The sequence below is a fragment of the Babylonia areolata genome, chromosome 19, assembly GCF_041734735.1.
Source record: "Babylonia areolata isolate BAREFJ2019XMU chromosome 19, ASM4173473v1, whole genome shotgun sequence".
Taxonomy (NCBI): Eukaryota; Metazoa; Mollusca; class Gastropoda; order Neogastropoda; family Buccinidae; genus Babylonia; species Babylonia areolata.
The window spans coordinates 31,111,749-31,123,478 of NC_134894.1; the positions used below are offsets into that span (position 1 = coordinate 31,111,749).

Below are 11,730 nucleotides of genomic sequence, written 5' to 3' on the forward strand. Positions count from 1 at the left end.
GTTACCATGGGTGTTTCGAAAGTGAAGAGAGATTTTTCTAAGGTGACATTTGTCATTGCCACAAGTACCAGACTACACCTGGCATATGGTACTTCGATAGGCTTGCTGTGCTGGTAAAATGCACTAGTATCAGTAACTGTCATATATTCATGATCTAGTAATAATTTGGTCGAACAGTACAACAATATGACTATGATTATCATTATGATTTGGTCAGCCTGCATAATTTTGGTTTTTACGCAGTTCATGAATATGATTTGGTCAGCCTGCATAATTTTGGTTTTTACGCAGTTCACATTGAAAGAAAAAAATGAAGTGAAAAAAGGAAGAGAAAAAACAGGGATTGCAAGATTTAAATTGTATCTGAAATTTGAGTGTTTCAAATGATGTGTATATATAGTCGAAGCATTAGCAGTGGTACAACTTACAAATGGTTTTTGCATTGATTATAATACATTTTTATTTGTATGTTAAAGATATTTAAAGGGGACAAGAAGTGGGTTGGCTTTATGGCTTTTATGAATAGGTTTTAGGTAACGATGGCTGGCCTAATTCTTTTTAAAACAAATAAATCTGGATCTTGAGGGGGGAAAAATATTAATCAAGTAGTCATGTAGACTGCCATTTTGTGCAAAAGTCTTTGATGTCACGAACACAGAGACTTATTACTTTCACATTTGGCTTACTTTCAAAGTAGATTATGAACCAAAGTCATTTTAAAATAATGTGCAAGGACTTCCTAAAGGAAAAGAAAACAAATGAATGCGCAAGATTTTGTTAAAATGGATTCTGGTTCATTTCCTTTTTTCTTTTCTTTTTTTCTTTTTTAATCTGTGTTCAGAGAAAAAGAGTAAACTTTTTCAGACAGGAGCCCAGTCAGGGCATTACGAACTAAAGATATCTTAATTTACCTTTCCACTCTCCACACAACCAATAAATACTGAGTGTGTTGCTGTGTTCGTGAGCAGGAGAGTAATTTTGAAGATAACTGGTTCATGTGAATAGTACATGTCAGTGATGTCTAAACCAGTTTTTTCCCAGTCACAACATAGACAACTGTGTCAGGTGAAGGAGTCCATTCGGAACTTTATAATGTTCTGTATTCATTTCTGGATTCATTTATATCATCAGTGTGTGCAAATTTTAAACAAAAACAATGGATACTTTCATTATCTCACTGGAAAATAGCAAAAAGAATGGAGGATTTTTTTTTTTTAATTTTAAATTTTTATTTTTTTAATAACTAACTCATTGTGTTACAGATCAATTTGGAAAATTTCAGTGTATAACTTGTAACATTTGTTTTTTTAGGGTGATTTTAGTTGGGTTGTTTGGGTTTTTTTCTTCTTTTTTTTCTTTGTTTTTTTTTTCAACTAAACCATACAATTACAAAGGGGTTGTCTGTGGAGCAGAATCAAGGGAGTAAAGTCAAAAGTGGCTGTACTAAATTAGTTAAAACAAGCTGCTGAAATGTCAACAATGCAGACAGTTTAAAGTTGTGAGTTATGATGTGGAAACTGTTTGCCCACTCCATCATGCCAGAAAAAAGGCAGAAGAACGCACATGTTCCAGAGACAATGATTTGATTGTTACATCTTTTGAAAATGTTGAATGTGATGGACCTACATTTTGCATCTGAGAATGCCAGTCATTTCCCACAGTTGTTCTAAACCAAGCAGTCCTGGAAGTTGGATTTGTGCAGTCGATGTGACGTCTTGATTGACTTCTTTCTGTCTTCTATCTTCAGAGCCAATCCCAATGTGACGGTGCTTTGTGTTGCGCCAGGCTGATAGTTTAAATCAATATGATTTCCCAAATGTGCAGATATGCTTAGTTTAATGCATGGTTCTTTATTGTTTACCTATTTCAGTATTTGTCAGATTTTTAGAGCATAACAGGAAACTATTCTACTTCATGTCCCCTTTGGAGTTTTTCTGATATGGTGCACAACACATCAACTTTGAACATCCTTTGTTAAGATTTATTATTATTAATTTTTTCATAAAAAACACTGATTTTCTCTTTATAATGTGTGTGTGTGTGTAATATCATTGTTTCTTTATATTTATCATTCATATTTTCTGTTATGAAATTACGTTGGTTATGAAATTACGTTGATCTCTTTTTTTCTTTTTCTTTTTCAGAACTCTAACCTTGTGTTGAGTGTTGATCGCTCACTGATTGATCGACGAGCTCGAGATGAAGCCACTGGAGAGGTGATGAGTCTGGTGGGGAAGCTGACCGGAACACGTATGGGTGACAAATCACAGAAAACCAAACCACCACTGATGGAAGAGAGAAAGAACAAGTAAGGATGGAAACAAAATAAAAGGATTATTATTCTGTTTCCTGACTCAGTTGAAGAAAAAAAAGACAACAGAAAACCCCCACACTTGATTTGTAAAATCTGTTCTCTTTCATTTCTTATTAAGCCATTTCCTTTCATGATATCTTTTATTAGTTTTAATATAACTTTAATAGCTTGGTTTTGAGCAGGCTGAAAAGACTCTTGAGATTGAAATTATTAGAATTTAGATGGCTTGTGGATATGTGAAATTTACTGGATGCAAGTATCAATTAAACATTAAAGTTATTTAACAACTAAGCTGCACACTGAGGTCTGTACAAAAGACAGTAACTAAACTAAGTGAAGCCAGGTGAAATTTCTGCATAATCAGGTTTGTCACACCAAATAAAAGTGAAAATGCACACAAATTGAACTTCAAATGCTACTTTAAACATTGTGTTTTTATCAGATTTTTGATGAAGAAAGAATATGGAAACCTTAGAGTTAGAAAGTCAGTGTTAGAGTGGTAGGTATTCAGGAACCATGAATTAATGAAGCCTGCTTAGCTTATTCTCGTTTACAATACTTAGTTCCAGGATAGGAAGGTGGTAACACTAATTTGAATAACTAATGATATTTCATCAAAATTAGATATGTGCATTTTTTTGTTTATTATATGGATTCTTTTCCCTGTCTTACTCAGAAGTCATGAATTTGAACTTTAAAAAGTTAAAGCCCACATATTTGACATAATCTATAGCCTTGAGACTGAACTCCAATTTCAGAAATGTTAACGTTGGTTTCCCATTGCAAACTGTGTGCAGACGTCGGAAGCGTGACGAGGCTCAGCATGACATGGTGAAGATGAAAGGCACCACCCTGCTGACCAGTGGCATTGATGAGATGGTGGGCATCATGTACCGTCCCAAGACAGTGGAAACCAGACAGACGTATGAAGTACTGCTCAGCTTCATTCAGGCTGCACTTGGAGATCAGGTGTGAATGACAGTGAAGACAACAGAGGAGCATTATTTGTGTGATACACTCATAGTCAGTGGATTGGTTTAATGTTGCAAAAGCATTAAATTTTATTATCCTGGAAATAGTGAAACATATTGGTATTAATCAAATTGAATTTTGATATCATTGTTCAGATTCTGATAGGTTTGGATACTTTCAAACAAGTGGAAAGAGTGTCAGAAGAAGAGCACATTAAAAATGTGTACATTTTGTTTCAGGTTCATTTATGTGGTGTATGATCCAAAATAGTTTGTGGAATCATTGGAATAGTTTTCCCATCAGCAGTTGGTGCATTTGTCACTTCGTTCTGCTTGCTACTCATGTAAAATCAAGGTCTCTTCTGTGCCATTTTTTGTTTGTATGTTTTCTTGTGTCAGATCAGCATTTAAAGCATGGCAGTTGAAATTCATATGATATAGCCATGAATATTGGTTACAGCAGCATAGGTAAATGTTGTAGTATTGTCTGTCAAATTAAATCAATAGACGTATTAAATGAGTTGAATGAAGACCTGATGATATTGGTCATGACTTGCTTTGTTTGTTTATGTTGGTTTTGATCCTGTTTCAGCCACGAGACATTTTGTGTGGTGCTGCTGATGAGGTACTTGCTGTTCTGAAGAACGACCGAATGAAAGAGAAGGAAAAGAAGAAGGATGTGGAAGCCATGTTGGGGCCTACGCCTGATGAACGTTTTGCTCTGCTTGTCAACTTGGGCCGCAAAATCACTGATTGGGGACAAGAAGATCGAGCACCAACAAGTACATGTCACTTTTTTTCCTTGTTTTATTTTAGGATTTGTTGTTTAAGAAAGAGTTCTTGCATAAGCCTAAACGGGATGTGAACGAAACAGTCTGCGACTTACTTATCACATCCTACTTATCTGTGTTTCCCTGACTCATGAATCATGTCATAATGATTATGATAATAATAATTACAGGATATAATATATTTTAAGAGCACCAGGCCCTTTACAGACAACAGATAATTTGCATTATGAATGATACTACATGCATAGGTACATGAAAGAATAATCTTTCTGTTGCATGACTATCCATATATAACATTGCTATGTTACAAGATGAAATATGCCATCAATCAAAACCCCTACCTTCTCCGCACACACACCCAGCTATCCTTCTACATGCACATATACCTGTCACACACATACATGATCATGTGCAAAATATTTGTTGCTTCAGTCTTTTAGATACACCAGAAATGACATTATTAGACAGTTCAAGGATAGGACAAATAAGGGAAAAACAGATTGAAAGTTAATCAAATCAAGTATATTAACAGCTGTAACAAAATTGTGTGGAAAGTTTTTTTCTTCATTACAACTGCCACAACTTGAAAATGCCTGGCTGGCTAGAGAAGAAAAATCAACACCACCGAATGAGACGTACTTAGTTGAATGTGTCTGTCAGTGTGTTTCAGTTTTAAATAAAGCATGCAAAAGTACTGAGTGAAAGGTTTGATAGTGTTCCATACAGGATATAAGTGAACACTTTACTCTTGCATGCACACCAGTGGAATAGCAGTTAATCATTTGTTGCATTTTTGTTTGTTTTTTTTGCAGCTGACAACATTGATGAAACATATGGTGTGAACGTTCAGTTTGAGGAATCTGACGATGATGTGAGTACAGCTTTGATTTTCTTTTTATGATATACAAATGTATTAAATAAATAAGTGGTGTTGTGATATAGGAAATATTCTGTTTTATTTAGGGTTGCTTTTTTGATTTGGCTTTCATAATGGAAGAACAGTTTATTTAAATATTGGCGTGAAAATTTGTTGGAAGTAATAGCGTTTGATATCTCATGTATCATGTAACAATATGGGATCTTTAGTAGTGATTTTGTCTAGAAAAAATGGTTTAATCACACATACTTAACCGTGACCCAACTAGTGCAGACTCCGGCAGGGGTCTGACATTCCTGTCCTGTGCAAACTACTATCCGCCTATGCGGAGAAAATGAGAGAACTACGGCCGATAACCTCCCGGAAGTAGGTAACGTCCCCTTTGTCCCCCTGGTTATCGCCCTCTTTTTCCGGCAGCCATCTCGACACCTGTACCTGTGCACTTCATACGGCTAAGTTTTTCGCATTTTCTACCTGTCTATCGATTCTTTGGCGTTTCTGTTTTGTGTCCGATTATGTCTTCAAACAGGTCACACAATTATGTAGCCCGATTGGGAGATCGGGCTAAAATTAAGGCACGATCGCAATCGATTCGCGATCAGTCTGGGCCCTCTACCTCTGCCGCTCTCAGCAACGCCAACCCTACGCCACCCCCACTTCCTCCGCTACCTCCGGTCGACTCCAGACCACCACTACCCACTACGCCTCCTCCGGCGACTTCTACAGGTTTGCTTACCAATACACAGGTCAGTGGTGCCATTCACAATCCTTTTTTCGATTCGCGATCGGACTCGTCGCGATCCGCGATTTCTCGGCTCTGCCAGTCGGCAGTACCCGAGTCGACCTCCTCTATCCCTTTCCCCATGCCCTCAGTCTCAAGGGATTTTTGCACAAACCCTTTGGGGAAACAACGCAAGTCACTTGCTCTGGATCCGCACACTAGTCTGGGCCCTACGTGCGATGCGTCCGTGGTGGCGGCCGTGACATCGGATCACGAGCCCCCCACGCGGCATGCCTCGACCGTCTCGGATCCTTTGGCGACCGTGGCGTGTAGGGATGCCCTCCCATTGTGCAGGGAGGAAGGTGGACCACTAGGGGACACGCTTGCCCATACGCGTGCACCCCTCCCCTTGTCACGATTTTCCAATCCAAGGGAGGCAACTCCTGCTTCGGTCCCCTTATCGGTGACCGCCGCAGTTACTTCCCTTGCACCGTCACTGCCCCTTGCCTCCAGTGCAGGCGCGTGCACGGTTCCACCAAGCCATGCAGTGATGTCCACATCTGCCATTTCTCCAGCTGCTGCTGTTTCCCAGCCACAAACGGTCTCACAGCAAGCTGCTCAAACAAACAATCAGCAGCTCATTATCAGCTTGCTGCAGCAATTATGCTCCACTGTCCTTCCTGGTGCCACACCTTCTCCTGCTTCTGCTCCTTCTTCTAATGCAATACCACCACCCCCTGCCACCCACCAGCAGCTACCCTCCACCCCCACTCCGCCTTCACATCGGCAGACACTCCCTAGTTCAGCCCCGCTCAGGCATTCCCCACGGAAACCCAGAGGTTCTCAACCTACACGCCTGGCTACTGTGCGGGAATCTCTGTCAGCACTAGGCGCCTCTGATGACACAGCCGACCTCGTATGCAGGTCACATCGCAAAGGCACTCAAGGCGTTTACTCTGCACACTGGAATCGCTGGCTCTCCTGGTGCTCTACCCACTCAGTCAATCCCACACACCCATCCAACATGGACCTCGCCAACTTTCTCGCTTTCCTCTCCTCCTCCAAAGGCCTCTCCGCCTCTGCAGTACGCGTCCATCGCGCTGCAATCAGCTCCACTCTTCGGCAACTAGGCGGACCCTCTTTCTCAGATGACCCCCTGCTTAGGGCATTAGTCCGAGGGGCTTCCCTCAGCCACACACGTACATCCCCTCGGTCCCCTTCTTGGGACCTGTTTCTGGTACTACAATACCTCCGCAAGGCACCCTTCGAACCCCTTGCTATAGCTCCCTTCAAGCTACTCTCAATGAAGACACTCTTTCTCGTCTCACTCGCCTCAGGCAGACGTTGTAGTGAGGTCCATGCCCTCAGTGGCGTCACACAGGATATAGCCTTTGAGCCGGACGGATCTATCTCACTTAGGTTCCTCCCTGAATTTCTTGCCAAAAATCAGACTCCCGATACACCCTCTCCCATTCTTTTCATCAAACCGCTCTCTTCCATTCTAGCCCATGATGACGAGGATAGATTCCTCTGCCCGGTCAGGGCCCTGCGCATATACCTCAAAAGGTCGCGTCCTTTCCGAGCGTCCAAGCGACGCCTCTTCATTAGCTGGAACCTAGACCATCCACGTGACATTAGCAAAACGTCGCTGTCTCGATGGATAGTCAATGCGATCAAAGGTGCATATGCAGACGTAGGTTTGAGACTCGATGCCTCCTCAGCCAGAGCGCATGAAGTCAGAGCGTGGTCCTCCTCTCTTGCCCTGGCGCACTCAATACGGCTACAAGACATCTTAGATGCCGCTTACTGGAAAAATCCTGCCACCTTCATCGACTTCTACCTGAGAGACGTCGCACGCCTGCGGGATGATGGCTCAAGAGGCATCGCTTCTGTGGTAGTTGCACAGCAGGCTATCGCAGCACATAGACAGTAGAACAGGCTAGCCCGCCACCTTGTCGCGCTATTCTGCACTAGTTGGGTCACGGTTAAGTATGTGTGATTAAAAGGAAATTTTCTATCTAAAATTACGTTTAAATAACATACTTACCGTGACCCAAATTTAAGACCCTCCCGGCCTCCCCGCTTCCTGTTCTCCCTGCTCGCTGCGCTGCTGATGGCATATTGCCGTCAAAAGAGGGCGATAACCAGGGGGACAAAGGGGACGTTACCTACTTCCGGGAGGTTATCGGCCGTAGTTCTCTCATTTTCTCCGCATAGGCGGATAGTAGTTTGCACAGGACAGGAATGTCAGACCCCTGCCGGAGTCTGCACTAGTTGGGTCACGGTAAGTATGTTATTTAAACGTAATTTTAGATAGAAAATTTCCTTTACTAGTAGATTGGTTTGGAAGTGTGAAAGCTGAAGTGTTAATTACATGGACTTTAACATGACTCAGATAACTTTGTATTGCTGAAAGATGTTATCAGTGTATTGTGTATAAGATTTTGTTAGTAAAGTTTTATAAAAATGGAAAAATAAGTCTCCCCAAAAGAGCCACCACACAGAAAGCAACACGAATCAGCGAATGGAAGTAACTTGATGGGAGATGCCAGTCCTTGTTTTTGACATTTCCTGTCACCAGTATTTGGAAATTGAAGGTTTCCCATATTCTGTTAGGTCTATTCAGTTGGGTTTGATAACAGTTTAAAAGTGGAATGATGGGGGTGTTGTCTTGGGTAAGTTGTGGTTGAGGGGAAAATGATTTGCTACTCTGTGTGTGCGCATGAGTGTGTGTGTGTGCACACATTTACAATTTTGATATGTGTGTTTAATTACACATACTTAACCGTGACCCACTAGTATAGACTCCAGCAGGGGTCTGACATTCCTGTCCTGTGTAAACTACCATCCGCTTATGCGGAGAAAATGAAAGTAGTTACCAGCCCACCATGTAGCTAGGAATGTAATCAAAGCCAATAGAGTTATCCTTCCGCCCTCTCCCGTCCCCAGAGTTGCAGCTAGCTGAAAAGACTTCCATCACCAGTATTTCTCCTAGTGTCACCTGATTGACCAGTTTCTAAGGGTTGATCCCAGCAGCAGCCTGTAGACAGCATGTCTATGTCTGTGTGTGCAGGATGCTGCTGATGTGTATGGTGAAGTCCAGGAAGATGAGGACGACGAAAATGAAGGAGAGGAAGCTGCCATTGATGCTACGCTGCATGCCAATGTAAGTGAGCTTTTTAGGATCACGTTTAGTTTCAGTTCACATTTTACTACTGTTATTAAATAATGAAATGTGTTATTAAATAATGTCAGTAATTTGTTCGTACTGTGTGTTTGGGAAGCTTGTGTTTGCTCTGTATGTCAGTGAATGAAAATTTGTGATTGTGTCAGTGAACAAGTGAAATGTATTTAGCTGTCTTTGGTTCATTTTCGGTTTTATGGTTGTGCAGCAGAAATGTACGAGAGTTGTGAAGGGTTTGTCTTTTGTTCAAGGGTGTCTTTATATACTGTTGTGAATGAATTTGCAGGAAGCTTTGAACATTTTTTCTCGTCACTGTGAATGTTTGTGTCTGTGTGTGAATGTGTATTCATGTTCATAAGAAAGAGTTTGAACATGTGTGTTTGACAGTGTGTATGTATGCCTTAATGCTGTCATCCTGTAACCAAGGGGAGCTATTTTTCATGATGTTCACAGCTGTCAGAGGAAGCCCGCAATAAATCTGAAGGAGGATTACATCCCCGTGACATTGACGCCTTCTGGATCCAGCGCAAACTGAGCAAATACTATCCTGATGATCCCACCACTGCACAGACCAAGGCACGGGAGGTGCTGGAAATCCTCAAGGTTAGTGTGGCAGTCTGTCAGAACTTGACCATACTTCTCCATTCATTTTGTTGTCTGATATGCTGCCTATCCGCAACCCCCTCTATCAGGTAGCTGGGAGCTGTTAGCGTTGCAGTCTGTCAGAACTTGATCATACTTCTCTATTGTTGTCTGATATACTACCTGTCTACAGCCCCCTGTTTGGTAGCCAGGGGCTCTTTCATAATTCATAAGTAGTATCCCCACCTTCTGGAAATCTTATGCTGGCAATCTCTTTTCTGTTGTTCTGTTTCTGGTGTTTATCATTTATTTCTGTCATCTCTTGCCTTTTTGATTTTCTATCTTGCAGCCCATTCACCAGTATTTTTCTGGAAAGCCTTGAATATTTTCTGTCTTTTTCTGCAATGGATGACAGAGTAATCTTACTGTGTTGTATTATTTTTTGCGCCTAGGATGTGTGAGTTGGCTGTTGGCAGTTTTTGGTTTTGTACGCCTGTTGTTATGTATAAGTTTGTATATGATGTATAATAATGTTTAGGTTAGTGTTTTTTACCTTCTGGTCTAAAATCAATGTTCAGTGTTGGAGGGATGGCCTGGATTAACGTACATGAATATGAGTTTTTTTGTTTTTTTTTGTTTTTGCTTCTTCAGATTCTGTGGGATCGATGTTGACAGTTTTCAGTCCTGATATGACCATGTATGGTCATCTGGGTTGCAAGCAACAAAGATAATAAGGATTTAAGGTGGATATTATATCAGTGGGGCAGTTGAAAAGATGGAACTTCGTACCATAGGAGCGCTTTGTTTCCTTTTTTGATTTTATGTATGTTCTTGGTGACTGTTCAATTCAAAATCTCTTGTGTGTGAGTTTCTGTGACTTCACATTGACATAAATGGTATTTCTGCGATGTTTTCAGACAGCTGGTGATGACCGTGAGTGTGAAAACAAACTGGTGATGCTGCTTGGTGTTACACAGTTTGAATTCATCAAGGTTTTGCGACAGTACCGACAGATGAGTAAGTCTCTTTTTTTTCTTCTGCAATATGTGTGCTTTTGTGTGCGTGTCAGTGGGGTTATTTTATAACACACTGCCAGGTAACTAAAGACAGATCTAGATAGACAAGAATGCATGGATGTGCACTCATGCATAGGCATACAAACATACATTCATTGATTTAATATCTCTTAACATACAGTGTGTTATTTGTATCTTTTTGCAGTTCAATATCATCAGTCTTAACTCTTTCCCCAGGTCGCCAAGGAATGCCTGTTATACATGTGTATGAAGGTGTTTTTCATCCTCCTTCAGAATATGTCTGTAGCTAAATGTCTCTAATGACAGCTTTATAATTCTGTGGTCCACAGTCCTGTTCTGCACCCTGCTGGCCTCGGCTCAGACGGCGGCCGAGCGCAGCAAGATTGAGGAGCAGATGGAGGGGGACGTGGAGCTGTCACGCATCCTGCATTCCCTTCAGGAGACGGACCAGGACGACCTGGTCACGGAGGAACGGGCACGACGCCAGCAGGCGCGACAGTCACGCGTGGCCGCCGACCTGGAGTCCATGGATGTGGATGAAGACGTGGTGAGTGGCACAGCAGTAGGTCTGTTGTGGTTGTGAGGAGGTTTGTGTGTGCTTGTGGAGCCGTTTGGGTATGGAATCATGAAGGAAATGTGATGTAATTATTTGATTCTTTTTAAAAAAAATTATATATGTTTTTTTATATGCACGTGTTTTGTCTGCATATTTTAAAACATACACTGGCTGTGGACCTATGTTTTTTGTTCTAGACTTTGTCCATAACTCACTGTACCATCGTTTTTTTTCACATTTCTTTTTCAGTGAAACTTTTTATTCTTATTTTCCCAGTTACGGTATAAGCCAGGTGAAGATGTGTTTGCTTTTGGAGCATGTCTTTCTTATCTTAGGAGAAAATGAAACTGTTGAAGATGAGAATGAAATTGGTAAGGACACATCTATACACTTATCTAGTTCTTTTCTGCATTATCCAGACTAGAATATGTCTGCAGACCAGAATCTATGTTGACAGGAAGTAGGACCAGTGCAGACACTGGACTTGGATGATCTGACCTTCACTCAAGGGTCACACTTCATGGCCAACAAGCGCTGCCAGCTGCCTGATGGTTCTTTCAGGAAACAGAGGAAAGGTAACTGGTTACTGTGTTAGATAACAGTGTGTGTTTGTGTGCACATGTATGGTGTGTGCATGCGTGGGTGTGTGTGAGTGCGCATGCATGCTTGTGTACATGGGTGTGTGTGTGTTTGAGAG

The 11,730-nt window shown here is 41.5% G+C and overlaps 1 protein-coding gene across 1 annotated transcript in view; it reads left to right on the plus strand.

Moving 5' to 3' along the window:
• The window catches only part of LOC143293618 (U5 small nuclear ribonucleoprotein 200 kDa helicase-like), a 55,316-nt gene that overhangs the window by 2,456 nt on the left and 41,130 nt on the right, over nt 1–11,730 (plus strand). The window contains exons 2-10 of the mRNA XM_076604706.1: nt 2,145–2,308; nt 3,112–3,283; nt 3,878–4,067; nt 4,889–4,947; nt 8,748–8,840; nt 9,312–9,461; nt 10,358–10,457; nt 10,807–11,024; nt 11,491–11,608. Of these exons, the coding sequence (XP_076460821.1) occupies nt 2,145–2,308; nt 3,112–3,283; nt 3,878–4,067; nt 4,889–4,947; nt 8,748–8,840; nt 9,312–9,461; nt 10,358–10,457; nt 10,807–11,024; nt 11,491–11,608 (1,264 nt within the window). The remainder of the gene's footprint in view (nt 1–2,144; nt 2,309–3,111; nt 3,284–3,877; nt 4,068–4,888; nt 4,948–8,747; nt 8,841–9,311; nt 9,462–10,357; nt 10,458–10,806; nt 11,025–11,490; nt 11,609–11,730) is intronic.